The sequence below is a fragment of the Astatotilapia calliptera genome, chromosome 8 (assembly GCF_964374335.1).
Source record: "Astatotilapia calliptera chromosome 8, fAstCal68.1, whole genome shotgun sequence".
Classification (NCBI taxonomy): Eukaryota; Metazoa; Chordata; class Actinopteri; order Cichliformes; family Cichlidae; genus Astatotilapia; species Astatotilapia calliptera.
In genome coordinates, this window is record NC_137429.1 from 12,407,766 (window position 1) to 12,431,998 (window position 24,233).

General features: G+C 40.4%; 2 protein-coding genes and 1 long non-coding RNA gene across 7 annotated transcripts; 1 reads left to right on the top strand and 2 right to left on the bottom strand.

Annotated features, from left to right (window-relative positions):
• Positions 1 to 330: 330 nt before the first annotated feature.
• LOC145430286 (uncharacterized) lies at positions 331 to 3,873 on the bottom strand. 4 transcript variants are annotated; one of them, XR_013910758.1, is made up of 7 exons: positions 3,726 to 3,873; positions 3,506 to 3,578; positions 3,330 to 3,423; positions 1,418 to 1,575; positions 1,186 to 1,323; positions 846 to 987; positions 331 to 725 (listed from the first exon to the last, which is right to left on the bottom strand). It is a non-coding gene; the product is annotated as an uncharacterized LOC145430286 (long non-coding RNA). The 4 variants fall into 4 exon arrangements; XR_013910759.1 differs by having other exon boundaries at positions 3,388 to 3,423; positions 3,506 to 3,632; positions 3,726 to 3,862; XR_013910757.1 differs by having other exon boundaries at positions 3,388 to 3,423; positions 3,726 to 3,860.
• On the top strand, positions 3,538 to 13,008 carry LOC113028370 (myosin light chain kinase, smooth muscle-like). Its single transcript, XM_026178578.2, has 18 exons — positions 3,538 to 3,676; positions 3,933 to 4,290; positions 4,837 to 4,983; positions 6,940 to 7,098; positions 7,197 to 7,331; positions 7,755 to 7,799; positions 7,890 to 8,020; positions 8,114 to 8,270; positions 8,353 to 8,661; positions 8,784 to 8,880; positions 8,979 to 9,182; positions 9,374 to 9,591; positions 10,257 to 10,380; positions 11,232 to 11,384; positions 11,542 to 11,671; positions 11,817 to 11,898; positions 12,070 to 12,210; positions 12,438 to 13,008. Exons 2-18 carry the CDS (start codon positions 4,143 to 4,145, stop codon positions 12,641 to 12,643), a joined length of 2,586 nt encoding a protein of 861 aa, XP_026034363.2. The 5' UTR covers positions 3,538 to 3,676; positions 3,933 to 4,142; the 3' UTR covers positions 12,644 to 13,008.
• A 596-nt stretch (positions 13,009 to 13,604) lies between these two features.
• Positions 13,605 to 23,579, bottom strand: coasy (CoA synthase). Of its 2 annotated transcripts, none has more exons than XM_026178579.2 (10): positions 23,404 to 23,579; positions 19,277 to 20,024; positions 18,976 to 19,190; positions 18,038 to 18,169; positions 16,619 to 16,808; positions 16,000 to 16,064; positions 15,781 to 15,865; positions 15,208 to 15,305; positions 14,809 to 14,955; positions 13,605 to 14,710 (listed from the first exon to the last, which is right to left on the bottom strand). In XM_026178579.2, the coding sequence occupies exons 2-10, from the start codon at positions 19,956 to 19,958 to the stop codon at positions 14,651 to 14,653; spliced, it is 1,674 nt and encodes a 557-aa protein (XP_026034364.1). In that variant the 5' UTR covers positions 19,959 to 20,024; positions 23,404 to 23,579; the 3' UTR covers positions 13,605 to 14,650. The 2 variants fall into 2 exon arrangements, with proteins under 2 accessions (XP_026034364.1, XP_080161214.1); XM_080305088.1 differs by lacking the exon at positions 23,404 to 23,579 and adding an exon at positions 23,238 to 23,353.
• Between the last annotated feature and the right edge of the window lie 654 nt (positions 23,580 to 24,233).

Here is a 24,233-nt window from a genome sequence, read left to right on the forward strand (position 1 = left end):
TTCAGGTGAAGTGCAGGATCGTCTGTAACCAGTCTTCAGAGCTCTTTGATCTCTGTAGATTATTTCGATTTTATTGTGACTATTTTGTCTCATTTTGATCATTTTCTGTATGCGGTGTGTTTTGTAGTTCACAATCATAATCCATACATATCCCCTGCAGTGTAGACACTGTTGTGTGAATATTATTGAAGCAGATCAATTTTCATGACTAGTATGTTTAAAATAACATGCCATAACACTAAACACTAAACAAAAAGGTGCAATTTAAGTGTTTGTTTCTGTATTCTTATTAAAATCCCAATTAAAAGAAACAAACTTTTACCACAACAATTTTTCTAAATGCTGGAATATTTTTATTCAGTATTATTCTTTTAATTTTGTTAAAGTCCAGATACAGATAAATAAAATCTGCATTTTTGTCTCAAGAAATATATATAAGCAACTGTGATTATCTGATCTTGCTTCTTCAGGGCTCCTTCCTTCTGTTTGCGGACCAAGCTCTTTCTCACAGCTTCCCCACCAACACGTGGATCACAGGCCGCCTGGCTCGATTCACAGTGACCTCGAAATGAGAGGCAGAGATGCTTGTTGCACACTGCCAGAGTTCTCTTTGTTTCTCACATCTTTTTGTATTATTTTCCTTCTTCCTTCCTCTTTCGTTCTTCTTTGATGTTTGCTCTTTTCCCTCTCCTGCTTTCTCAGAGCTCAGGTCAGACTGCCTCGACCTGCGAAGAACAATGCTGCATCATATTTTTCTGTTTTTCCCTTTAACCACCAGATTGCAGGCTCTTTGAACGTCTGTCTAAAGGTTTCCTTCAAGAAGCAGTAATCATTAGAGAACTAACAGAGGGTTGGCTGTCAGTCAGGAGGCAGGTTTATCTGTTGCATCACAAGTCATTTGTGTTCACTCATGCCTGTGGTTTTGTCTGCCTTCTTCTCATCACCGAGTCTCTGTCCGTGGAGCCTTATCTGCTTGTTCTTATTTGCCTGCAGGATAAAGAAGAATATTTGAGATTACTTGAGTGAAGTCTGCTTCAGTGCTGATAGTTTAGCAAAGCAGTCAATTTTCATGACTTGAAAAAGTTAAACCCAGGACTTGGATGAACTTAAATATTCTCCCAGATGGATCTTAAACACCAGCGAATTTAGTTTTTCAGCAAAGTAAACAATGGCAGATTTTATCACCTCTGCAGTGCGAGGCATATAGCCACAGGGGGGCTCCATTTCCAACCATTTAACTGTAATAACACTGACATTCACTAATATTTGGACTTCCATTGCTTCGATGTCACAGAGTGATGGAGAGATGGAGTCTGCATGTCTCTGAAGGAGTTTGTGGGAAAAGGACGCAAAATGATTACAACATAGTCTGCATGTCTTTGAAGCACGTCATGAGAACAGGAAGAAAAATCATTACCATAGATGGAGTAGTCAGTCAGGGACGGAGAACATCGTCCTTCCTTCTCTTTGCTTTTCCTGTTTTGAATTCCAGGGCACTTCGTCAAAAGCTTATGTGACTTCCGCTTGATAAGAATCATTAGTCAGGAACGAGCTTGGACTCTAAGGCTGTGCTGTCTTGGATATTAATGAATATTAATGAAAAATTAATGAATATACATAAGTTGTTGGACAAAGACACACTTTCTTTTAGTTTTGCCTCTGTGTGGATAATAAAAGCTACACAAGACTTTTTCAAGATGAAGGACAATGTTGCAGCCCTATGAGTTGCTCAAGGCAACAACGTTCTTCAATGCCCAAGTCAGTCACCTGATCTCAACCCAGCAGAGCATGTGTTTCAGTTATTAAACACACAACTGAATGCATGAAGACTCACAACCAAGCAGCAGCTGAAGGTGGCTGCAGTAAAGGCCTAACTGAGCATCTCAAGGGAAATTCATGACATTCTAGACCACAGGTGTCGAACTCCAGGCCTCGAGGGCTGGTGTCCTGCAGATTTTAGATGTGTCCTTGATCCACCACAACTGATTTAAATGGCTAAATTACCTCCTCAATAAGTCTTGAAGTTCTCCAGAGGCCTGGTAATGAACTGATCACTTGATTCAGGTGTGTTGACCTAGGGTGATATCTAAAACCTGCAGGACACCGACCCTCGAGGCCTGGAGTTCGACACCCCTGTTCTAGACAGTCATAGACTGCCTAAAGTCTAGTATTTAAGTTTTTTTTTTTAGATCCGTAATATATTGATTTTGGGAGGGTTACATAAATCTGAAGTCTGCACTTCAGTTGCACATTGACTGCTTGAGTTAAAATCCACTGAGGTTAAATCACAAAATTGTGTCTTTTGTCCTGCAAATTATCAAGCTAACTGTATTTTGTACATTAATGATGTTATCCTATAGTAGATGGATTCATAAAGCGCATGTGCTGATTGCATTAAACAGTTTCTTTTCGATCACATATGGTTTATTTCTAAATAATATGAGATTCGATTAAGAAAGACAGAAACTTCTCTTCGTGCATGGTGTATTTTCTGTTTTTATCTTTAGATTTTAGAGAAAAGCACAGCATCTACATACATTTTAAGATATTGTAAGAATTGTAAAACTGATGCATTGCATTCCAGTACCTGCCCTTTGTCACCATCAGTACCCTGTTAATCATTCATGGGTCTGCTCCATCAATCTGTATGCTTTGAGCAGTGGAGATTTGTCCGCAGTCTGATGTAAACTGTGCGCCTCAGCCATATGGGAACACTTACAAATACCAGCCCATGTAATCGTTTCCTTACATTCTTGCACGGAGGAAGAAAAACACATTATAGGGGTTTGTTTGATGCATGTCGATAGGCTGTTGCTCAACCTGTTGTTGGTGTTGAATGCAAGGCAGAAGAAGAATTTGATTTGCTTGTTCTGATAATCATTCAGCCACAATTAGGTCAGCATCAACCGGTTTACATAACCGGTTTTATGTGAGCACATAACAGCTCTTGATGATGTACAGTAGAGGTCAGGTCCCTATAGCGCTATAAAATCTGCAGCAGTAGCAGCGCTGCACATGCACAATTATGTATCAGTATTTGGGTCGTCTAGATGGGTTCATAAGGTTTTTGCACTTACATAAGAATATTACTTTTTTATGGAAATTGTATTAACATCTACTATATTATGAATCATTTTTGGTCTCAGAATTTTAAATTAAACACAAGTATAGGTTAGTACCCTCAATAATAAGATACACTTTCAGAGTAGTATCAGAAAGAAAAGAAAGCCCTGAAGGCATTTAAACGAGCTTCACATGGCCGTAAGGTAGACCAGAGAAAACCAGTCTATAGCTGGCAACTGTTCAACAATAGAGAAATGAAAGCACACCTTGGAGACACACCCAACCAGCAGCTTTCCCATATAGAATTAAAGGTGTCTCATTTACCAGTGGTGCTCAGTTTGGTCACATGGTCTCTACTTTCTGTAAAAGAAAGTCAACCCCACAAACCCACAGTTACAGAGATTCACTTCAGTGACATGTTTCAATGTTGTGTGCTGCTCACCTGAGTGAATGCACAGTAGAAAAAGCTGTCCTACTGGCTCTTCTTGATTCCTGCGGGGGCTCTGGCAGTGTGGCTCCGCGGGGAAATATAAGAGAGTAAAATGGCTCAAGGAAGTTGATTGTGGGAACTATACTCATGGTTTGAGAAGAAATACTATTTATATTCATGCAGGTAAGTGTTTTTTTACTCTCCTTTGGTTTGTGTTGCTTTTAATCCTCACCTTATTGCGTTCTTTTTCTCTTCAGCTTGAGTGTTTTCTTCCTCCCACACATTTCCTAACCTCTCTTAGTGCCTCCTTTGTTTTCTGTCACATGTGTTTCTGTCTTTCCTTCTGTTCTCGGAGCAGAGGGTCAGTGGGGGCTGGACATGTGTGCTTCTAATTATCCGTCTGATAAAACTGACCTTTTTCCTGTGAACTTTGGGGCAGAGGGGGAGGCAGTGATTTCAGAGGAAAGCAGTGGCTCCTCCTGTTTGCATCTCAAAGGACGTGCGAATGCAGACAGGGTGAGCATGCAACACATCAGATTCACACAAGGATTCTAGATGGAGCGAGCCTAAACGCAACTAAGAGAAGAACAGGAGGCCTAGATGAGTGCCTGATCTACAGCTGCTGACTTGCTATCATCTGAAATCAAAGATGGACCAAGATGGGAAGGCACCAAAGACTTTTGTGTCCACCTTACGATTTGCCCTCAAGCCTCAACCGAACCAACAGAAAGAGAATGGACTGGGTAACATTAAGAGGAAGTTGGTGGGAAACAAACTGAGATTTTCATCTGCATCAGGTAAGGCCTTGAAAAAGATGTGAAATGTTAACTTTAGTGCATTTGAACTAAAAAATAGAACATGTCTCACCGGGTGCACCCCTTTTGTCTGTGTTTTAACTAAAACCGTCACAGAGCGCTGCAAAGGACAAGAAGAAGCTCTACTTTGTAAACTGTATAGACAGCCCGCCACCCCCTCCCCTCATCCCCCTAATGTACACAGTCTGATGGCAGTCCTCCATCCACTGGCAGCCACCCATTTCCCACTCTGCTGGACATTCCAACACCAAAATAAACAACTGCAAACACACATTTTTTAAAAAAAACACGACATCAAATTCCCCACCGCTCACAGCTGTAACTTGTGTTTATTACTCAAACAGCAGATGAACTGAGACTCAGTGGAAGATAGTGATCTTCAAATACATTTTTGGCAACACACACACACACACAAAACATGAGGCAGTGATTTAGGGTTTGATAAGATGCTCTGTTCTGATTGGGTCAGTGACAAGCAAAAATATGTGAAAACTAAACCCTTTGTCTTTCACCTTTTTCTTTGTAAAGATGCCAAACAGGCACAAGTTCAGAGTTTGGAAGCACCTCGCTTTGAAGAGCCACTCAGAGACTGTACTGTCTGTGCAGGAAGTGATGCTGCCTTTAAAGGTGTTATCACAGGGAGCCAACCGATGAGCATTTCCTGGCTATACAATGGTAAGTGACTGATTACATGTAGGAGATGTTGTACTTTATTCAAGTCCAGGTTATTGTAACTTTTACAGTAATCTACTATATAAATTACAGTTATTTACTGTAATCTGGAATGTAGGAATTTATTGTATTCTTATACAACTTTGGTACAAACATTGGAAACGCACAAAATACAGCATGATCAGCCTTTTGAATTGATTGCTGATTGATAATTATTGACAGAAATCCTTTATATACTGCTGTTCTGTGGAAAGTATTGAGCCACCCCTCGAAATAGGTGCAGTGATTTAGTGAAACATGCAAACATACAGTATACAGTATGTAAGGGGAAAGTTTTCACTTTTATTCTTTAACACAGCATTCTTGTTATAGCTTTAAGCAGTCTTCAGGAATAGTTCTCTGGGCTTCCTGAAGGACTTCTTTGGATGTTGGCTGCCTTTTGTTCTGTTCTCTGTTAAGATGATGCTACAGTAATGTTGAGGTCCAGGCTCTGGGGAGACTGATAGACTGATGATCTATGATGAATAGTGTTCCATTGTGTGTTTTCTATTCAGATATGCTTTCACACAGCAAACCTTGGGGCCCTGTGTGGGCCATCATGGGCATGTTTGCTTGGCAGTGTGTTTGGGATCGTTGTCACGCCAAAAAATGAAGTTGTCACCAATCAGGTGCTTTCTAGACGATATTGCATGATGGATCAAAATCTGATGGTACATTTCTGCATACATTATTCCATCAATTATGACAGGATTTTCACCACTGCTGGCTGAAATGCAGCTTAAAACCACAGCAGAGCCTCAACCATGCTGTAGACACTCACAGTTGTATCTCTCTTCTTATCTCCATACATACTGACCATGCTTTGAACCAAACATTTCAAATTTGGATTCATCACTAGATAAGATTTCTTGATTTTGTGTCCATTTCTTGTGTAATTTGTGTAACTTCACAATTTGGCTTCTTGACAGCCACACTTCCACTGAGACCATGTCTGATGAGACATTAGTGAACACTAGGTGGATCATTTGAAAGGCGAGATGCCCTCTTCGGTCCTGTGCCGGGGCTTTGCTGGATTTTTTCCCCCCGAGAACTTGATTTGTAACATCCTTTTCATATGAGATGGATAGTTGTGTAGAATTGCCATTTCTTCTTTTCTATTCTTTTGAAAATGGTCAGGTGCAAGGACTTGACTGACTCAGTTGTGCAATGAGTCTCATGTCAGAAAAGCAAGTAAAAGATTTGAAAGACCTTCAGGAAGCCTGGAGAACTATTGCACAAGATCACTCTAGAAAACAATTTCAAAAAAAACCCAGCTTCTTGGAAGCAAAATATAAAGAAACGAGGGGTGGCTTGACACTTTTTCACAGTACTGTATGACTCATGTAACAGCCGTGCATTTCACTAGAGTGGTTTGTCTAGAATTTCTGGTAAATCCCCCCAAAATCTAAGAAAACACCAGCAGACATAAAAAGTGAAAGTGATTTAGGCCCTGAAGAAGAGTCTACAGACTGGCTAGAAATATTAAGAAAGGAAAATACAACACTTATTTCAAATATCACCCAAAACAGAGAGGGATGGTCAGATAGAAGAACGACAGAGTTAGACAGTGGTACATAAACATGTGGGGAGTGAATTGTGTGGAGAAGAAAACCATCTCTTGGCATAAGTAAAGGGTAATTTGGAGTCACCTGATCCAGCTCTAACTGTAAGTTTTATCAACACGGAAAGTTTTGTGTCTAATCTTAAAAGTAGAGTGGGAGTTTGTCTCCTAAATGTGTCTCTGGCTCCCATTCTACTTTTGGAAACTCTAAGACCCACATGGAAGCCAGTAGTCTGAAAGCAGAGAGGTCTGTTTGAGATAACATGATACTATGAGGTCTGTTAACTAAAGCAATTATATAATAATTAGTTCAAGCATTTCAGTACAACTGTAATAAAACCATACTTGTTCATGTTTAGGTGAGAAACTGCGTTCGAGTAACATTTCGAGTAACTTCGAAAACGGTGCTGCATGTCTGAGCCTGACCCGGTGCTCACCTAAAAATGCCGGGAGGTACACCTGCATAGCTGAGAATCCTGCAGGACAACAGTCGAGCGCTGCTCTGTTACATGTCAAAGGTAACATCAAGTCCAGAAAAGCCACTAATAATCAGCACAGCAGCATAGAAATGATCTGTTTACAGTGAGCCTGATTCACTCTGTTAACAATGAAACAGCAACAAAGGAAATTCCCGGAACAATCAACCGTGAGCTGCGCAGTGAGGTCACATTCAAGGCTGTGTCACATGAAAACGCTGAATTGTTCCCAGTTTCGGCAGGGGCAAGGCAAAGCAGAGAAGAAAGGGACAATGGTAGGCTCAATGATGACCACTTGTTTAACTTCCTTAAAATCTTTTTAATGTTACACACGCATTAAAATCCCCAATTGTTCTGCTTTTATTCCTGCCATGAATGCTATTAATCCTGTGAAAATAATGCAAATTTATAGCAAATATGCTCATGATAATAGAGGGCAGGGAAGAGGAAACATGCATGCCGACAAAACAAACAAAATGTTGTGTGTTTGGTTTTTAAATTTCAGTTTTAAGCAGGCTGTGAGTAAGAACTGTTGCAGTCTATCCCATTTCTGGCATGTGCTTATTTACAACTATACAAAAAATCTTGTTTGCCAGTTCAACCAAACTTGACTGCTTCACTGCCATTGGTTAGTTCCTTTTTAAATTCTCACATGATAGCACACCTGTGAATCCAATCTACTTCCTCAATCTCCACAGATTTTAGAGAAATCAGTCTTCAAAACCAGGTACCAACCAGTAAAGGTAGGAACCACATTATGTATTGAACAGCACTTAGCTCAGGCTTTATTATTATTTTTTTCTTGGACACAAACTAGCTCTGCTTTTCTTCAGGACCTCCTGTGGAGTTTGTAGACCCACCAGAGCAGGTGGAGGTTCGAGTAGCTGAGCAGGCCCTACTGCGCTGTGAGTTCAAGTCCAGCTCTCTCCCTGTAGCTTCCTGCTGGATTTACAACAGGGATAAGGTAAGAATGTTAGACTGGTTGGGCTTTTTTTAACATTTTATCCATAATTTTACCTTTGTCTTAACTTACACTTCTGGCCGTCTCTGACTCCAGGCTATATTCGGAGGACAGCGGATGTCAATCAGGACCACGCCAAATCATAGCAGTGTGCAGATCTTTCATGCTGATCCAAAGGACGCAGGCTCCTACACAGTCATTGTACGCAACAGAGCAGGTTCTGCTCAGCACACCATCTCCCTCAGTGTTGTAGGTGAGATAAATTCCTGACACGAATGCCCACAGAGAGACTTTGGATATTAGCAATTTCTCGAAAATGTTACATTTCTCCTCAGACCGACCCAATCCGCCAGCATCCCAGCCTGTTGTTTCCCAGCTATCCACTCAGTCCCTGGTTCTGTCCTGGTCTGGCCCCAACTACGACGGCGGCACGACAATTTTGGGGTACATCTTGGAGGTCTGTAAGGAGAGCTCGGACAAATCTGAGAGCTGGACTGAATTAAGTCGTTGTAAGAACACATCCTACCACGTCCAGTCAGGACTGGAGCCTCTGGGACGTTACCGCTTCCGAATCAGGGCTTATAACTCTGCAGGAATCAGTGAACCGAGTCAGGAGTCTGGTTGTGTCAAGATGGCAACTGCCAGTGAGTACAATATCTGCATGATTTTTAGCAAAATTTGATTTTGTTTTTATTTCCTAAGTAGTATTTTGGTGGTACCGGTTGCGAGATGTCTTTTTTGTCATTTCTTTTATTTGTGTTAAAAGAGCAAAGGAAAGCGGAGCCTGAGTCATATGTCATTGTGACCCCTGACACCCAAAATAAAGTCAGGGACCACTACAATGTGCATGAGAAGCTGGGAGTGTAAGCATCTCTAACTGTGCATCCATATCTAACACTTTCAGTCGTGAGGAATTAGAACCCTCCCTTAATGTTTTTGTTTTAAATGTTCACATTTCCAGAGGAAAATTTGGTGAGGTGTACCGGATAACCCAAAAAGAGACTGGTCAGGAGTGTGCGGGGAAGTTCTACAGAGCTCGGACCATGAAAGAGAGGAAAGCGGCTCGCAAAGAGATTGAACTAATGAACAAGCTTCACCATCCAAAACTCGTGCAGTGTCTGGCTGCATATGATAGTCGTTCAGAGATGGTCATGGTCATGGAGTAGTAAGTCATCTTAGTTTAGTAAAAGCAAACCTCTCTATTGTAGTGGGTACACTCCACTTAAAGATATCATTAGGGGATTTGTGGTGGTAGAAGGTATTTTACGAGAGGTTAAATGCATTACATCTATTAGAAGTTCAAATTTGATGGTCACATACCATTGCATGCCCCTGAATGGTTATTTGCCTGCCTAGCATCGCAGGTGGAGAGCTCTTTGAACGCATCGTGGATGAAAACTTTGAGCACACAGAGCCCACCAGTGCCCGCTACATGCAGCAGATCCTGGAGGGCATGCAGTATGTTCACAAACAGAATATCATTCATCTGGACCTCAAACCAGAGAACATCGTCTGTGTGGATACAACTGGTACCCGCATCAAAATCATCGACTTTGGTCTGGCTACTGAACTGGGTGAGTTTGATACTAGATTTTGAAATGTCCTACTAGGTACAGAAAAGAAAAAAAACTTGCATAACTGGTTGGTATATCATTATCAGTGCACAGTTCAAAAGGGGAAGGCCTTGTTTATACTCTTAAGACACATATTGCACATAGTGCTAAAGACCAGACCAGATGTTTCGATTTGGATGAAAGAATGCCACCGCTAAAGGTTTTTCATCATTCCTGACAGTTTTCTACTCATAAATGTATCTTCGTACGCTTTCAACCTCTTGAACTTTTCCATGTTTTAGTTTGAAAACGCAAGAAGAATAACACAGCATGCATGCATGAAGATAACACCAGGGAGTGTCTAAATTCCTAGAGATCTACAATGCATGTCACATCCCTACAGGTCTTTAAATAGATAATTGCCGAGCTGCTACTTTAACTCAGTAAAGGTATCAAGGCATGTGGAGCGAATTCATGCGGGAAATTTCAGCGTTTTTCTCCAGATGCAGCAGCTCCAGAGTGGGTGGTCTGTTTAGAGGTGATTAGAGCCTTCTGTAAATAAGTTAAAAGAAACAAATATCATCTGCAGCTCTGTCGATGTAGCTCAGGAGGTAGAGCAGGTCATCTTCTAATTGTAAGATAAGTTTGAGAGTGACATTCTGAAAAACTCTTGTTGTCTTCTTCAGAGGAGGGTAAGTCGCTGATGGTGATGCATGGCACGCCGGAGTTTGTGGCTCCTGAGGTTATCGGCTATGAGCCTGTGGGCCTGGAAACTGATATGTGGAGCATTGGAGTTATCTGCTTCATCTTGTAAGTAAAACTGCAGTGAACCAGTGTGTCAGTTAAATTTATTTCAAAGGGACAATGTACACATGTTCCTGGCATCCTGGTGCCATTATACATTCTTCTACAATTGAGTCTAGTGGCATCAGTGAGCCATCTACTGTTGCTTCCTTGGTATGAGCCCTAACAAGAATGAATGGAAAAACGATATGAATGTATCTGCCTTGAAGCAGATGAGCTACAGTGGCAGAAAACAACACTGAGTACCATTCCTACCAGCTAAGTGCAAAAAAACTGAGGTACAATTTGCACAGTGTCACCAAAAAATTAGAAAAACATTGCCTGATGCGATCTTATTTTTTACTGCAACATTCATATGATAGTAAACCACATGAAAGTATTGATCCATCCCGTCTTGTATCAATACATCAGGCTGGTGCTGTGATAGTGTGGAGGGCGCCTTCATACCAACTGCACATCACAGTCTACCCATTACTTCAGATGTTCATCCTTCACACTCTGAATAAACCTTAAACTGGTTCCTTGAACAAGACGATGAGCTCATTGTACTCAAACGGCCTCCATAGCCACCAGATCTCAATTCAATAGAGCACCTTGTGTTGAAAGAGTTAAGTTACATCACGGATGTGCAGCCAACAAATCTACAGAAACTCTGTGATGCTGTCATGTCAATATGGACCAAAATCTGAGGAATATTTCCGGGACCTTGGTGAATGTATGCCTCAAAGAATTAGGGAAGCTCTGCAGGCAGAAGGGGTGCAACAATATAATACCATTTTTGGGTAATGGAGCTTCAAATGAGGATGTGTAATTTCTGTGGAAGCTTATTTGCTTTCATAATGTTTATCCTTGTCTAGACTCAGTGGAGAATCACCCTTCCAGGGAAACAGCGATGCTGAGACTCTTGCTCTCGTCACTGCTGCCAGCTACGAGTTTGACCCAGAGAGTTTTGAGGACATCTCTGACCAAGCTAAAGACTTTATCAGTTCCCTGCTGCAAAAGGACCGGAGGTTTGAATGCCTTTGCCTTTCCCCATCAGAAACATCCATTTGTAGTTCAATAAATTAAGTACTACTAAACCGTCTGACCAACTGTGAATATTAATATCACAGACATTTCAGCAACCACATACACTTGCTCCTTTATCTCCATCCACTTCGACTCTAGACGCAGGCTGTCATGTACCGAGGCGCTTGCCCATAGCTGGATGGCCTCTTTCACCCCTCTAAACCGCAGGCCCACCAAGTCCCTCAATAAGGAGAAGATGAGGCATTTTCTGGCCAAGCACAAGTGGAAGGTACCTGTTTTTTGTTTGTTTTTTTTGTTTGTTTGTTTTTTTGTTTTGTATTTTTTTTAAGTACTCCTATCAGTCCTCAATAATCTCAATGCATTTTTTCAAAAGGTTTGGTCAACCAATTCTATTTTTCCTTTTAAACTTCTAGAAAACTGGCAAGGCTGTTTTGGCCCTAAAGCGAATGGCTAACCTCACCAGCAGCCCAGTCTCTGCTGGCAACTCCTCAGAGGGTAAGACGGATAAAGGGACACACATACACACAATAGCCTCCCATGTCCTAGATCTACATGGATGTGACAGATGAGTCGCTGTTTCAGACTGTCACTTCAAGTTTAGCCTCTTATGATCAGTAAAGCCTTGTTTCCATGTTATTCATCGTCATCATCCGCACTCTCATGTAGAGCCAAGCTGGAGCCAAGAGGCAGAGGAGGCCATCCGGTCGCTGGATAACCAGCTCCAGATTGAGCCTCATTTCCAACAGGCCCTGAAGGACGTTACCCTCCCTGTAGGAGCAGCTGCTCAGCTGACATGTGTTATCAATGGTAGAGTAACAGATTAACATATGTACAAAGAACAACGTAGGCCTACAATCAATATATGTAGTCATTTATTTTTAAACATGTACATTTCTCAATTATTAGAAAAATACCTCAGTCATCACAAGTCATTAGCACAAACAATAAATTAATCTGCTCTCTGTATTTGAGGATTTTTTTTTTGTCTTGTTTTGTATTCTTTTGGTGTAAATTTATATTTTTTCCAATCCTAGGGTATCCGCAGCCAGAGGTGAAATGGCTTCACAATGAGAAGCCGGTGCCTGAATCTCGCAGAGCGACCATAGAGCATCATGGAGAAGGGCTCTGTTCTCTGGTTCTGGCTGATTTGAAGTTTTCTGACTCTGGGGTGTATGTATGCAAGGCCAGAAACAAACTGGGGGAAGCAATATGCTCTGCCAAACTGAAAGTGCGACCGTAACAACTTTTCTTCATTGCAAAAAGGACCAAGCTGAATTTTTGTCTTGTCGGTATATGAATGGACAGTCACAAACTCCTGATTTCACGTAATTTCAACGCAAATACACGTGTGTTACCTTGTCTGCTGGATAAGGTTAGTACAGATGCCAAAGTAGTTAGTAGTCCACTCAGAAAATCTGTATTTATGTGTTCAGCTACTAATGCACAAGGTGTTGTACTGATAGGTTGTTTATGTCTTTCTCCTGTGACTGTAATCACATTTAAAAAAAAAAGTGTACATTTAAACAATATTTAGCTGTGTAAGATGTATTAAACACTGAAGATTTTAAAAAGCTGACTTTCTCAAAAATAAATGTTCTAAAATAACTCATGAAAGTTTTTCACATTCAAAGGATGTATGCATTTATTATCCACCATTAAAGTGTTCGACGTCGATTATGTTACAAACCAATGTTCTGATAGGAAGATGTTGGTCTTGGCTTTCATGTAGCTACTTTTACTCATACCTACCCAAAATATTCTTGCAGACCAACACACCTTCCTCCTGGCACTCCCCAATGGCAGTGGTCTGCCCAAAACGACAATGTGCGCCACAATACCTCCCCTTACATTGGAAGCAAAAGCAACAATCATCAGGTAGTTACTGACCTACAGATGCCAAAACGTGCAACCAACAGTACACCCTGTAGATATCCTTTATCTATGCCAGATCTGCCAGAGGGAATCTGTACAGCATTCGGCAGCTAGCTTAAATGTTGTCTAATTGGTATTGATGCAAGTGTCTGTGTGACAAGAGCTTTAAAACCTACACCTTGAAAATTGAGAGATTTGTTATGGGTTGATAACATTTCATTTACTGTTTTATGCAAATTTATATAGCAGTCAAAAAAGTAAAGACATCTAAAACTAAATTAAAATATACATTTTCTCTGACATCACAGAACAAGCCATGTAATACGTAGTGTTCCTAAAACAGCAAAGTATTTGTTATTTAAATGCACATTTACAGCCATTAGTTATTATTAAAATGTCAACTTTGCTGCTTCCTGGAGGCTTAAGGGTGAAAAGAAATGGCTGAAACAAGCTTCTATAACCTTGCTTCCCCCACTGAGACCAAATGTGTAGTCCTATGCATTTCAGATGTCCTCCTTCACCAGTCTGCACAGCAATCCTTCAGGTTTACATCAGAAATGTTTATAGTGCCCATTGTATTTATTTCACTAAATATAATTGCTCTTCAGATTGACAAAAATTCCTAAATACACAAAACCTCAAAGATGAATAATTTAATAACATGGACAGAAAACAGTTACAGTTACATAGTATCATTAACTCATTTCCCCTTATGTTTCATTGTTCTTTAAAGAAAAAAAGGAAACAAAATAAAAATTAATAGAAAGTGGACAAATCCTGCAAAGTGTCAGCTGAAGTGCCCCAAATTTTTTGAATTTGCTGAGAAAGACTAATGCAAGATTGCAGTCGGTGTATCGGTAAACCATGCCGGTCAATTAAAACAAATAAAATAAAATTTGGGATGAAAAGAGGCCATCAGTTAAGATCACACCTAACAACAAGTGTTTGATAATAATTGATAGTAAACCACATGAAAGTATTGATCCATCCCATCTTGTATCAATACATCAGGCTGGTGCTGTGATAGTGTGGAGGGCGCCTTCATACCATCTGCACATCACAGTCTAATAATAATCCCAAACAGGAATTTTAGACTAAAAATTCCAGAAGCCGTCTGTTAGTGTTTGTGGAGTCTTTACATCTTTAAAGTAAGCATCACTGAAATAAAACTAGAGTTTAAAAACCTGTGGATACTCAATCAGGCACTGAGTCTTGGTCAAAGAAGTGAGGGAGCTTCTTGGGTTTTCCCTGTGACCACCCACACTCCTTTCTAAGGCAGCGTATTCCTTACGAGGACCATTTGTCCACATGTCTCTGGCCTGGCACATGCTTACAAAGTCACAGCTGATGTGACGTAGAGACCTCGAATATGATTCTAATGTCCTTCATGCTTCTGCTGAATTCTCTTCTGAAGAAGATTCCAAGCTTTCAGCACCTTTTAAATGAGAAGAGGAGTAAAAATTAATGCAAAATCTGTTTTTCTCATAAAGCAGTCACGTGGACTTCATCCTGAAAGGATAAGGTGTGTTTAACCTGCTTCCGAGTGACCTCTGGCTCCCACAGTGTGCTGAGTACCACATTAGCATGCTCTACTTGTTTGCTGTTGGACCACTGGCTCTGCAGCCTGCGAAGGGCATCTTCTGTGGTGACCCCATCACGCTCTGTTATCCTCAACACCGCCTGAGAAAAGATGGGAATTAAGAGAAGGGGGGAGACGTGTTAGGTGGAGTTTTCAAATTATACTTTGGCACCCCCCAGTGGATATATTAAAGAAAACAGTATATCAGTTTTGTTTTTTAAAAAACAGGCCTTACACAATAAAAATATTTACCTTCAATTAAAAATTTGGCTTTAGGATTTGTAGGAGTTATAGAAACAAAACACAGATGTGACGAACTGCAAAGAAAACTTTGCAGAGGACAATTTCATTACCTCCTCCTCTGGGATGATGGTGACCCAGACCTCGTGGACCAAGTTTTGCCATTTGGCCTCCAGAAGAACTGCTGCATCCACCACACACACCTGCTTATCTGCAAAGAATCACATTAACTTTAGAAACTACAACAAAACAGGAAGGAGAAATATGCTTCCCCACTTTAAATGTTCACTACACTCAGCTATTTCAGCCATTTACCGAGTTTCAAAAATAAGTTTTTACTCGCTCACAAGTTCACTTGTTTAAGAATTTACAAAGCTTAAATATTTGAACAAGTACACAATCTTTCCACTAATCCTTACAGTGCAGATGTAACTTGTCAGGATTTACTGATTACTAAAAAGTCCAATTGTCACTCAGTTGAATTAATCACAACCCCTGTTAAAAATTAACAGACGAAAAAACAGCATCATATTTGCAAGGCCAATTAAATGATTATTGACATTCTGTAGGTATCTGATGAACTACCAAAAAAAGTAAAATGCCCCCTAAATGCATTTATATTTAAGAAATGAACGCACGGCAACAATGTTTAGTTGTCAGTTATTACATTTAATTTCATACTATACCTTCGTCTCTGGCTTGGTTGATTCTCTTTTGCACTAGAAGTGCAATTTCAGGCCACACAATGTCTGTTAGGGCTTTTAATCGCACCTGTTGGGGGGAAAAAAACAAAAAACAAAAAACAAAAACATCTCTGGTAAGTTTCTGAGAGAAACCTGACACGTTACCTGCAATTCTGCAAAGTGCTAAAATATTATCCAATAAATAAATATTATCCATACTACCTGATTTCCAAAGACTTTTCTTCCTAAAGCACGCCTGTTGATGGTTTTATCTTCACTTAGAATATCTAAAAGTGGAAAAGACACTCATTATTGCACAGTTTTACACAACATACAGTTTAACACTGACAGGAAAACATCTTGTTGAATGTCAGTATACTAAATTCTTGTGTTGTGCAGAGTCCATATTGACATGACAGCACTCTGGTCATTCTCCTCTGAATGCAAAACAAGTTAACATGACAAAATAAGTAACTTGCTGCCAGTTGTGTGACTCACTACATACCAGTGTTAACAAAAAACTGAACAGGATTCAAAACGCTCATCAATCAAAAAGTGATCGTGACAGAGAGCTCATCAGTGGTCAACGCAAGCCAAAAATAAATAAATAAATAAATGAATAAAAATCAGGAGTCAGCTTTCATCAAAATCAAATCAGTGACATCATGACCTTTGCTGACTACAGTGTGTGCATTATAGCAATCAGTATGAAAGCAAAAACACAAAGTCTTATTGTCTTTTTTTTTTTCCCCCAATCAAGAACAGATCAACTGTGTGAAGTATCACAAACATTACAGACTGACCCTTCCACTACGATACCCTCAAGTGAAGGTGTCCCTACCTGAACCAAATTCTTCGAGCACTCTGTGGTAGGCCGCTGCATCAGGTTGGTACACCTCATGGCCTAGTTTGTCGCAGTCAATCCAAACTGCACCAAAGGCCTCCAGCTGCTTAGCGATAGCGCTCTTTCCACTGCCGCTGCCCCCTGTCAGACCAATCACATATGGAAGAGGAGGAAGGTGGGAGTTGTCCTGGGATAGAGGAGACAGGAAATGAAGGGTTTAGAATGTGCAAATAAAATTAGAAAAATCAGCTCCTAAAACAAGTTATACTCACCACTGAAAAAAATAATCTATAATACCAGAGATGAATAAGACAAACCAAATGCACTCATTTGTGAGCTTGATGATACAATTTCCTGAACATAATATGTTTCACGGATGATCTGATATCCTCGTGTTGGTGTTGTTCCCAGACCATCATGAAAATGTTGTTCCAGGTTCAACGTTGCAAGTGACCAATCACATTGTTGTGACGTTATTCCTTTGCCATTCGTGCATTTACGAAATTCCAATGTTGCAAGGACAATATCAATTCTGCTTACTGTTTATTAAAGGGTTACGGTTAGGGTCAGGGTCCGTTGATGGGCGGACAGAGGCGGTTTCACGCAGTTTAAGTACAGTTTTTTGTTTTACGCCGGTTTTTCCCGAAGTCGCAAAAGTATGACGTCACAACATTCTGACTGGTCACTTGCAATGTTGATCCTGGAACAACATTTAGTATGATGATCTGGGAACAACACCAACACGAGGATATCAGATCAACCAATGTTTCACTGCTCATTTCTAACTGTCAATAAATGTGTGAACATGTCACCTTCAGTATAAAACATTAATGATACCCACAAAATACTTTGTGTAATATCCACAGATTTTCCCCCCACCCATATCACGCAATTCCTGCTACAACAGTTAAAAGGTCGACCCCGTCACACCCTTCACCAGCCAGTTGGGTTTATTTCTGCTTCTTTGAGTGATTAAAAAGACACTTCAGAGCACATTCTCACAACTTTTACTAGTCGTGACTGAAAAATGAACCTCTTTTAAAAGGAACTTCATGTAATAGGAATGAGCTCAACCAACACTGGTGGGCGTTGTCCAGCTATAATGCCTTTGGTTCACCAAATCAATAAAAGATTACGAGATGTTCTTTTATAGGCTTGCACTTCTGTGCACTGCAAAAAAACAAACAAAAACAAAACCTGAATCAAAGGTAGCATGCCTGTGATGCACCTTTGATAGGAGCAGGGCCCCATTAATGCCCTAGTTTGGAAAAAAATAAAATAAATATGGTGATAAGAGACAGTTTTATTATAACTGCAGCTAACTGGTCCTTCAATTATACTGAAGTTTTTTCAGTGTGTTTGGACTCGCTGTTTTTGCACCTAAATTCTAAAAATACACACTCCTAACAAACCTACCTTGGGTGGTGTAAGCAGCGTCCCCAGGAGACGAGCACGCAGACTGGAGGAGCTGATCTTCTCCTCCTCTATCTCTGTGTGGTGGGCATCCTTGAGCAACTGGATCTCATGAAGGACAAGAGCTGGAAGACCCTGATTTAGAAAGTGGAAAGAACAAAATATGAAATATCACATCCTGCAGTAGAAATGAGACAAAATCAGAAAATGGAAGCAAGTAAAAATCCCGTAGCCCTTAATATGTACTGTCCTACTTTGAGGTGAATTTACAAGAGTTGAGTAGTAAGCCTGTTAAGTGAGTTACATGACAAAGCCTCTATAATACAGTATAATACTCTATTGACGGCACTCATTGGACTGACCCATACTCTGAATAATGAAAGTTCAAAGAACTCAGTGAAGATCTATAAAGGAGATTTGTGGATGAAAGCTTGGAAAGTCTCTTGTTGCCCTTTCATCACATCAAAACTGGTCTTGGAATAGATAAAGCAGGCTCACATTAACCCTCTGAAATGTCATTGCCAAAGCCCAGACTTTAACCCTATTGTAAATTATTTTTTGACTACGCTTAGAAGCAGAGCCTGTGTCAGGAAACCAACCGATTTAAATGAACTGTATCGAATCTGCCAAGAGAACCGGTCAAATATTCAGCCTGAAGCTTGCTGATTGCTACCAAAAACATCTGGCTGAGATGGAACTTTTGACCAGAACTATTAAATTATATCATATCATATTATTAAATATGTCTGAATAATTTAGCAGTATCAAAAGGGCCTTTGTGGGCATTTTTTTTTTTTAAATAGAAGGAATGGAGAGCTATCTGCTATTCTGAAAGTAGAAGAAAAAAAACAAATGCTACACACGCGCACACACACCTGTTTACAAAAAGAATCTTCACGTTTCAACACAAAACAGTATTTACTGTCAATTTCCTGACTTACATTCTCAGTGCGTTTCTTGTTCACAGCCTCCCCACCCTTTCTAGTCTCCTCGCTGACCACAATGCACTCCAGCAGGGGGTCAACTACAGACACTCCAAAGGGGTCATCAAGAGGCACAACCTCCACCTGCAGTGAGGGCTTGACGTCTTGGAGGAACTCCTGCAGTCTCTGGACCCGAACAGAGTAAGGCTCGATCAGCTCCTTTAGCACTTTTTCTGAAACCAGGAGGAAAACAATGTCAGGTGGATTTTAACATATGACTGAAATATGAGATGTCAGTCTCAGAAACACAACTACTCACTTTTAAGCATTGCATGGTCACACAAGCCAATCAGGAACCTTCTATTGGCCAGCAGGCAAGAGATACTAAGTAGAGTCTTGTGGGCCCCATGGAGTCGATCAAATGTCCCTCCTACCACCACGTCATTGTAAGTCTGCAGCGGCTCTGCCTTTTCTTGCTGTGCTTCTGGCACATCCTCCTCCTGCAATTTCATTAGCTCTGAGTGAAGCAGCACTGAAGGCAGCCCAGGTCTACAGGCATAGCAGTGGCCGGTGTAACTCTGCAAGCACTGAGTGACCTGATGGGTCTGACCGGGGTCCTGGGGAGCAAAGTCTGTTAGCACCACCTCTGGTGAGTTAGATAGAGCCTGTGGTGTGGGAAAGGGGCCGTTTGGGGTCGTGGCTCCGCTGCATGCGACTGACTGAGTGCGAACATTAGTCAGCAAAACGCAAACATCCAAGTGCCCGCACACATCAGCTGCATTACTGTACAGGCGGGTAATGAGATTAGACAGGTCCACTGCTGGTGGAATGAAAACTGGCCGAGGCTGGCTCCCACTTCCCAGATTCAACCCAGGATGGAGGTGGACATAGAGCGTACGCTCGACTCGCTGAGCAGCTGAGCTGAGCACCGGAGCAATGCGTAACGGAAGGGTGTGGAGAGGAGACGTCAGGACAAGGATGCCTGTGCTGAACATGGACATGTTACCTGCGGATGTCACAGAGATTCACAGTGCTAGGGAAGTCACTGGATTGGGGTTGGCTAAACACTGAAAGGGATGGAAAGAGAAAGACAGTTAAAAAAAAAAAATCTGTCTGAGACTGTAAAGTAAAAATGCCATGTTATAATTAAATTACAGCAAAAATAATAATAATAAAAAAATAAAAAATTCAAGCTATAGTACACTTACACCAATATATGATTAATCCTTGTTTCCTCATCAGTTGATACACTTATGGTATCAATTTAAAAATCCTACTTTGTGAAGAAAGTTGGGTGTCTAAGTCGTCCACTCACCAAGCAAGGTGACAACAAAAGCCTTTTAAGGCTGTGAGGTAACCATAATCGTCACTCTCTTCCAAATTGATGTTTTAAACATTGGTACTAGTGTAAGAGACAGGGCGCATTTAAAATCATAAAATAACTTATGGTTTTGTTCTCCGAAAAGTTGGGCATAACACTGACCACGACCTACATCAAAACATGAAATAAATAGAATACCTCAATTAAAATAAATATGCAAAGTCCAAATAGCTCAGTTAGGGAGTTAGCTTATACAAAAGCAGCAGCACAGTTAACCTTTTATCCATTGAAAGCTTAACTGGACAGCACAGTTTCTGTCATATTTCAGGCTGCTTATGGAACAAAAATGACTGGGTTTGCATCAGAAGTTGGCAAGGGTAGTTTCTGCCTATGCAGCTACCCTTAGAAAAACTTGGAAACCATTCTAATAGAAATCAAACCACGTTTTTATTGATATATACTGAGAAGCCAAAACTCGTCATTAAGGGTTCAGAGGAGGTTGTCAAATGCCATCTTTATTGGGGAAAGATTTCAATTGAAAACAGGAGAAAAAAGTAAAAATAAAGTTTAAAAAAAACCTCAAAGAATGCAAGTTTAAATGTAACAACAGATTCAATAAACCGATCCACAAGGCCTGTAACACTGTGGGTGTGGAGCTTGATTCTTTGACAGAGGTCTCAGAAAGGAAGCTACTGTCCAAGTTATGATCAGTACTGGACAATCCTTCACACCCTCTCCATCTAATGCTGTCACCACAGAAGCATGTTTTGCAAAAGACACCACAGAACATATCTACCTGTGACCATCAAACTTTACAACTCCCCCTTATGACACCTGGATAGTTTTTACTTGTACCATCTTGTTTAAAGTGTACATTTTGCTTTTAATATTTCATAAATTTTATGAAAGTCAGCATTTACAACAAAACAATATAATCCTCTGATAATTAAGTAAAAATGTACCAGGCAAGGCTTCCTTTATATGGCCTTGTGTCAGATGTTAGAGAAAGACTGGTGCTGAGGGTAGTCCTCTTAGCAGTCCTTTACATATTTAGACAATGTTGACACTATTTGTGTCCCATTTGTTGTTGCTGTAAGCATGTTGGATGGCTTGGAATTACTGATACATGCTATGGCTAAAAATTGGGGAGCAGTCAGACAGCGTTTCAACTGCAGATAACATTATCAACACCCGTGCTATGTCCTCGGTTGTGTTTACCTGATGCAATGAGTTGCAATAATGGAATGATTTACAAGCTTTGACAAGAGTTACTTAAAAACCCTCACTTCAGTTGAGGCTGCTTCTCAGCAGTTACTCTGTAACAGTTTAAAACAGAGACATTGTGTCTGTGCAACAAATCCCATTTGGGTCAACAGCCAAAGCTGCTGGTGATCATTGCACGCACAAGCGACATGACTAGACAGACAATGAACCAACTCCAGAAAGTGACCGATCACACAAGGCACTAATACACAGTTTCTAACACTCGTTTCTGGTTATAATCCTTCCACACAGGTACATTACACTTCCTACGCCGACTGCTGACTTTAAGATCTTCATCAGTTGGATCTGAAATCTTGTCTGCTTTTTTCCTGTGGCCTCAAACCTTCCTATTGCCTCAGTGATTGGGGTTTGCAGTTGGGGGGAACCTTTGAGTTGAATACGCATATGTGGTGTAGCAAGCTTCTTTAAGAGCTCAGTGAGAAAGACTGATGATTGATAATTCCGTTCTTGAATTCAGGGTGCTGAGCTGTGAAAAAGGTGTAGCCATTCAGGATGGTAATGTCAAGTTGTACCACACTTGCAGGTGTAGGTGCCAACCATCTGGTCCATGGTATCTATACTTCCTTTGGCTTGTTGTTGAATGTGATCAATTATATGTTTCCCCCTCCCCTTTCTGGTATTTTAATCCAACACTTTGTTACAATACATTGTGCTGAGGAGTACAACAGTCGCCCTTTTCTTTCTGACATAGCCAACTATGGTAAGGCTGCCATTGAATCCAACCTCTGTGTTGTAAACTTCCCAGGATGAGGAAGGATGGAAAGATGTCTGCCTTGTCCCATTGTAGTTCCCACAATTGTGTCTCCAGTAGACACTGTGCAAGAGGCACACTGGAGAAAAAGTCATCTGTAGTGAAGTTGTGTCTTGTGTTTATGAGTCTACTCCACAACCAGTGGACAATGTTTTCCCTCAGCTTTTTCTGCACTTCTTTCACAAAGTAAATTATTCCAAATATTATATTGCAGATGTCGGCATAACAAATGCAAAAGATTTTCAGGCCATACTTGACGGGCGTGTTTGGCATCTACTATGGAAATTTTGTCTCCCCCACAAGTTGACCATCTAGGGTGGCACAATCACTGGTGATGAACACTGTCTGAATGATGAATGAATACCATCTGTTAATTCTTGCTGTGAAAAATAATCTCCCTAAGTGGTGATACTCTAGCGGCCCATGAAAATATATATTCCTGACATTAACAGTTGATAAGAATCAAAAGATTCCATTGGAAATCAATGCAGATCATTTTTAATCACTTATGGAAGTTTGGTGTAGTAATACAACAATGACAATTTTGTAAAAATGTTTAAAAGGCCATTTAAAAATGTAAATGGCATGACATTAAAAACATGTTTTTGAGGAATAGCTGGAACATGGAATGCAAACAACTTGTCATTAATTAGATATTGCAAGAAAACATCCTGACCGGGTCATTTGTGACCCACTAATGCATCTAAGGCTTAAAGTTGTTCTATGTTAAGCCAATGTGACTGCAGTGAGCTGGCCACAGCAACTGTCTGAGCTTGTTTTCTATCTGTATATAGTTGGACTTGTGATTAACAGAAGTTAATCACAAGTCCAATCTGTGTTCGAAGCTAGCTAGCTAGATGCAACACTAAAGCAGCACTGGCTGCAAAAAGTGGCAGAAAAGCAGGATAAATATAAAATACCTACGCTTTCACCATATTAGTAATGGCAACCATACTCCGCACGATCCTAAGATATCGCAATAGCAACTATGTTTTTCCAGACGTTTGGTACGGCCTGTACATGCAGCCAGAGCCAAAAAAAAAAACGTTCCCAACTGACAGTCTGGCTGACTGTCTTAACAGCAGCTTACCTATAGGTAGCAGATCTAAAGCGCTGTGAAGAGCGTCAGAGTCGAGCCGTACTGATGTGGAGCTGCACGCATATTTACTGGAGAGCTCGTTTATCTGTCACTTTTAAACGAAAAGCTGCCTATTCCCGTTCAGCCCTGTGCAAACTGCTAAGAACCCACTAGTGGAAGTCACTCGCACGTGAACGGGGTTTTGTAATCACGTGATAGTTCCTGGCCACTTGATTGGATGCAGAGCTACAGAGCCGTTGAAAAGAAGCCGCGGTCAAGTGACCAAGGTAACGATTTTTTTTCAGCCGTGAACTCTAAAAAATGAAAGGTATTTCACTGCTTTAGGTATTTATTTATTTTAAATTTATTATAAAACATTTTTTATTTTAATTTTAAATTGTAATATTTATTTATTTAAATAATTAGTAAAACTTTTTTTTAATAAAAAATGCTTTTTTAAATGTTTTAATATTTTCAATTGATTTCCTCGTTTTAGTTTTTTTATTGGTTGGTTTTGTTTTTGTTCTTTTTGTTATCTCAAGTGTCACTTTTGATCTTTTTAAATTATTATTATAAAACCCTAAAATCAGGGTCAATATATAAGAATCTTAAAGTAAGTATAATAATACAAAGGCAACAGTTTGTGAAGGTGTCCTGTCTCACATGCTCAAATACAAAGGGAGGATTTGAATGCCAAATGTGACCAAAGTGAAAAAGACTTTATTTTATCTTAGTCTTGTAACTAGATTATATTATTGTTTGGGTTTCATTTGTCCCCCAGAAATTTAACTGTTCAACAGTCCTGGGTCTTCTTTGTCATATTTTTAGTTTCATGATATTCC

Excerpts from the sequence above, each read along its gene's own strand:
- LOC113028370 (XM_026178578.2), top strand. The coding sequence starts at position 4,143 with ATGGACCAAGATGGGAAGGCACCAAAGACTTTTGTGTCCACCTTACGA. Across the intron at positions 10,381-11,231 it reads GGAGTTATCTGCTTCATCTT|ACTCAGTGGAGAATCACCCT; the intron begins GTAAGTAAAACT and ends ATCCTTGTCTAG. Across the intron at positions 11,899-12,069 it reads TGCTGGCAACTCCTCAGAGG|AGCCAAGCTGGAGCCAAGAG; the intron begins GTAAGACGGATA and ends ACTCTCATGTAG.
- coasy (XM_026178579.2), bottom strand. The coding sequence starts at position 19,958 with ATGTCCATGTTCAGCACAGGCATCCTTGTCCTGACGTCTCCTCTCCAC. Across the intron at positions 15,866-15,999 it reads GAAAAGTCTTTGGAAATCAG|GTGCGATTAAAAGCCCTAAC; the intron begins GTAGTATGGATA and ends TCCCCCCAACAG. Across the intron at positions 14,711-14,808 it reads CAGAGGTCACTCGGAAGCAG|GTGCTGAAAGCTTGGAATCT; the intron begins GTTAAACACACC and ends CTCATTTAAAAG.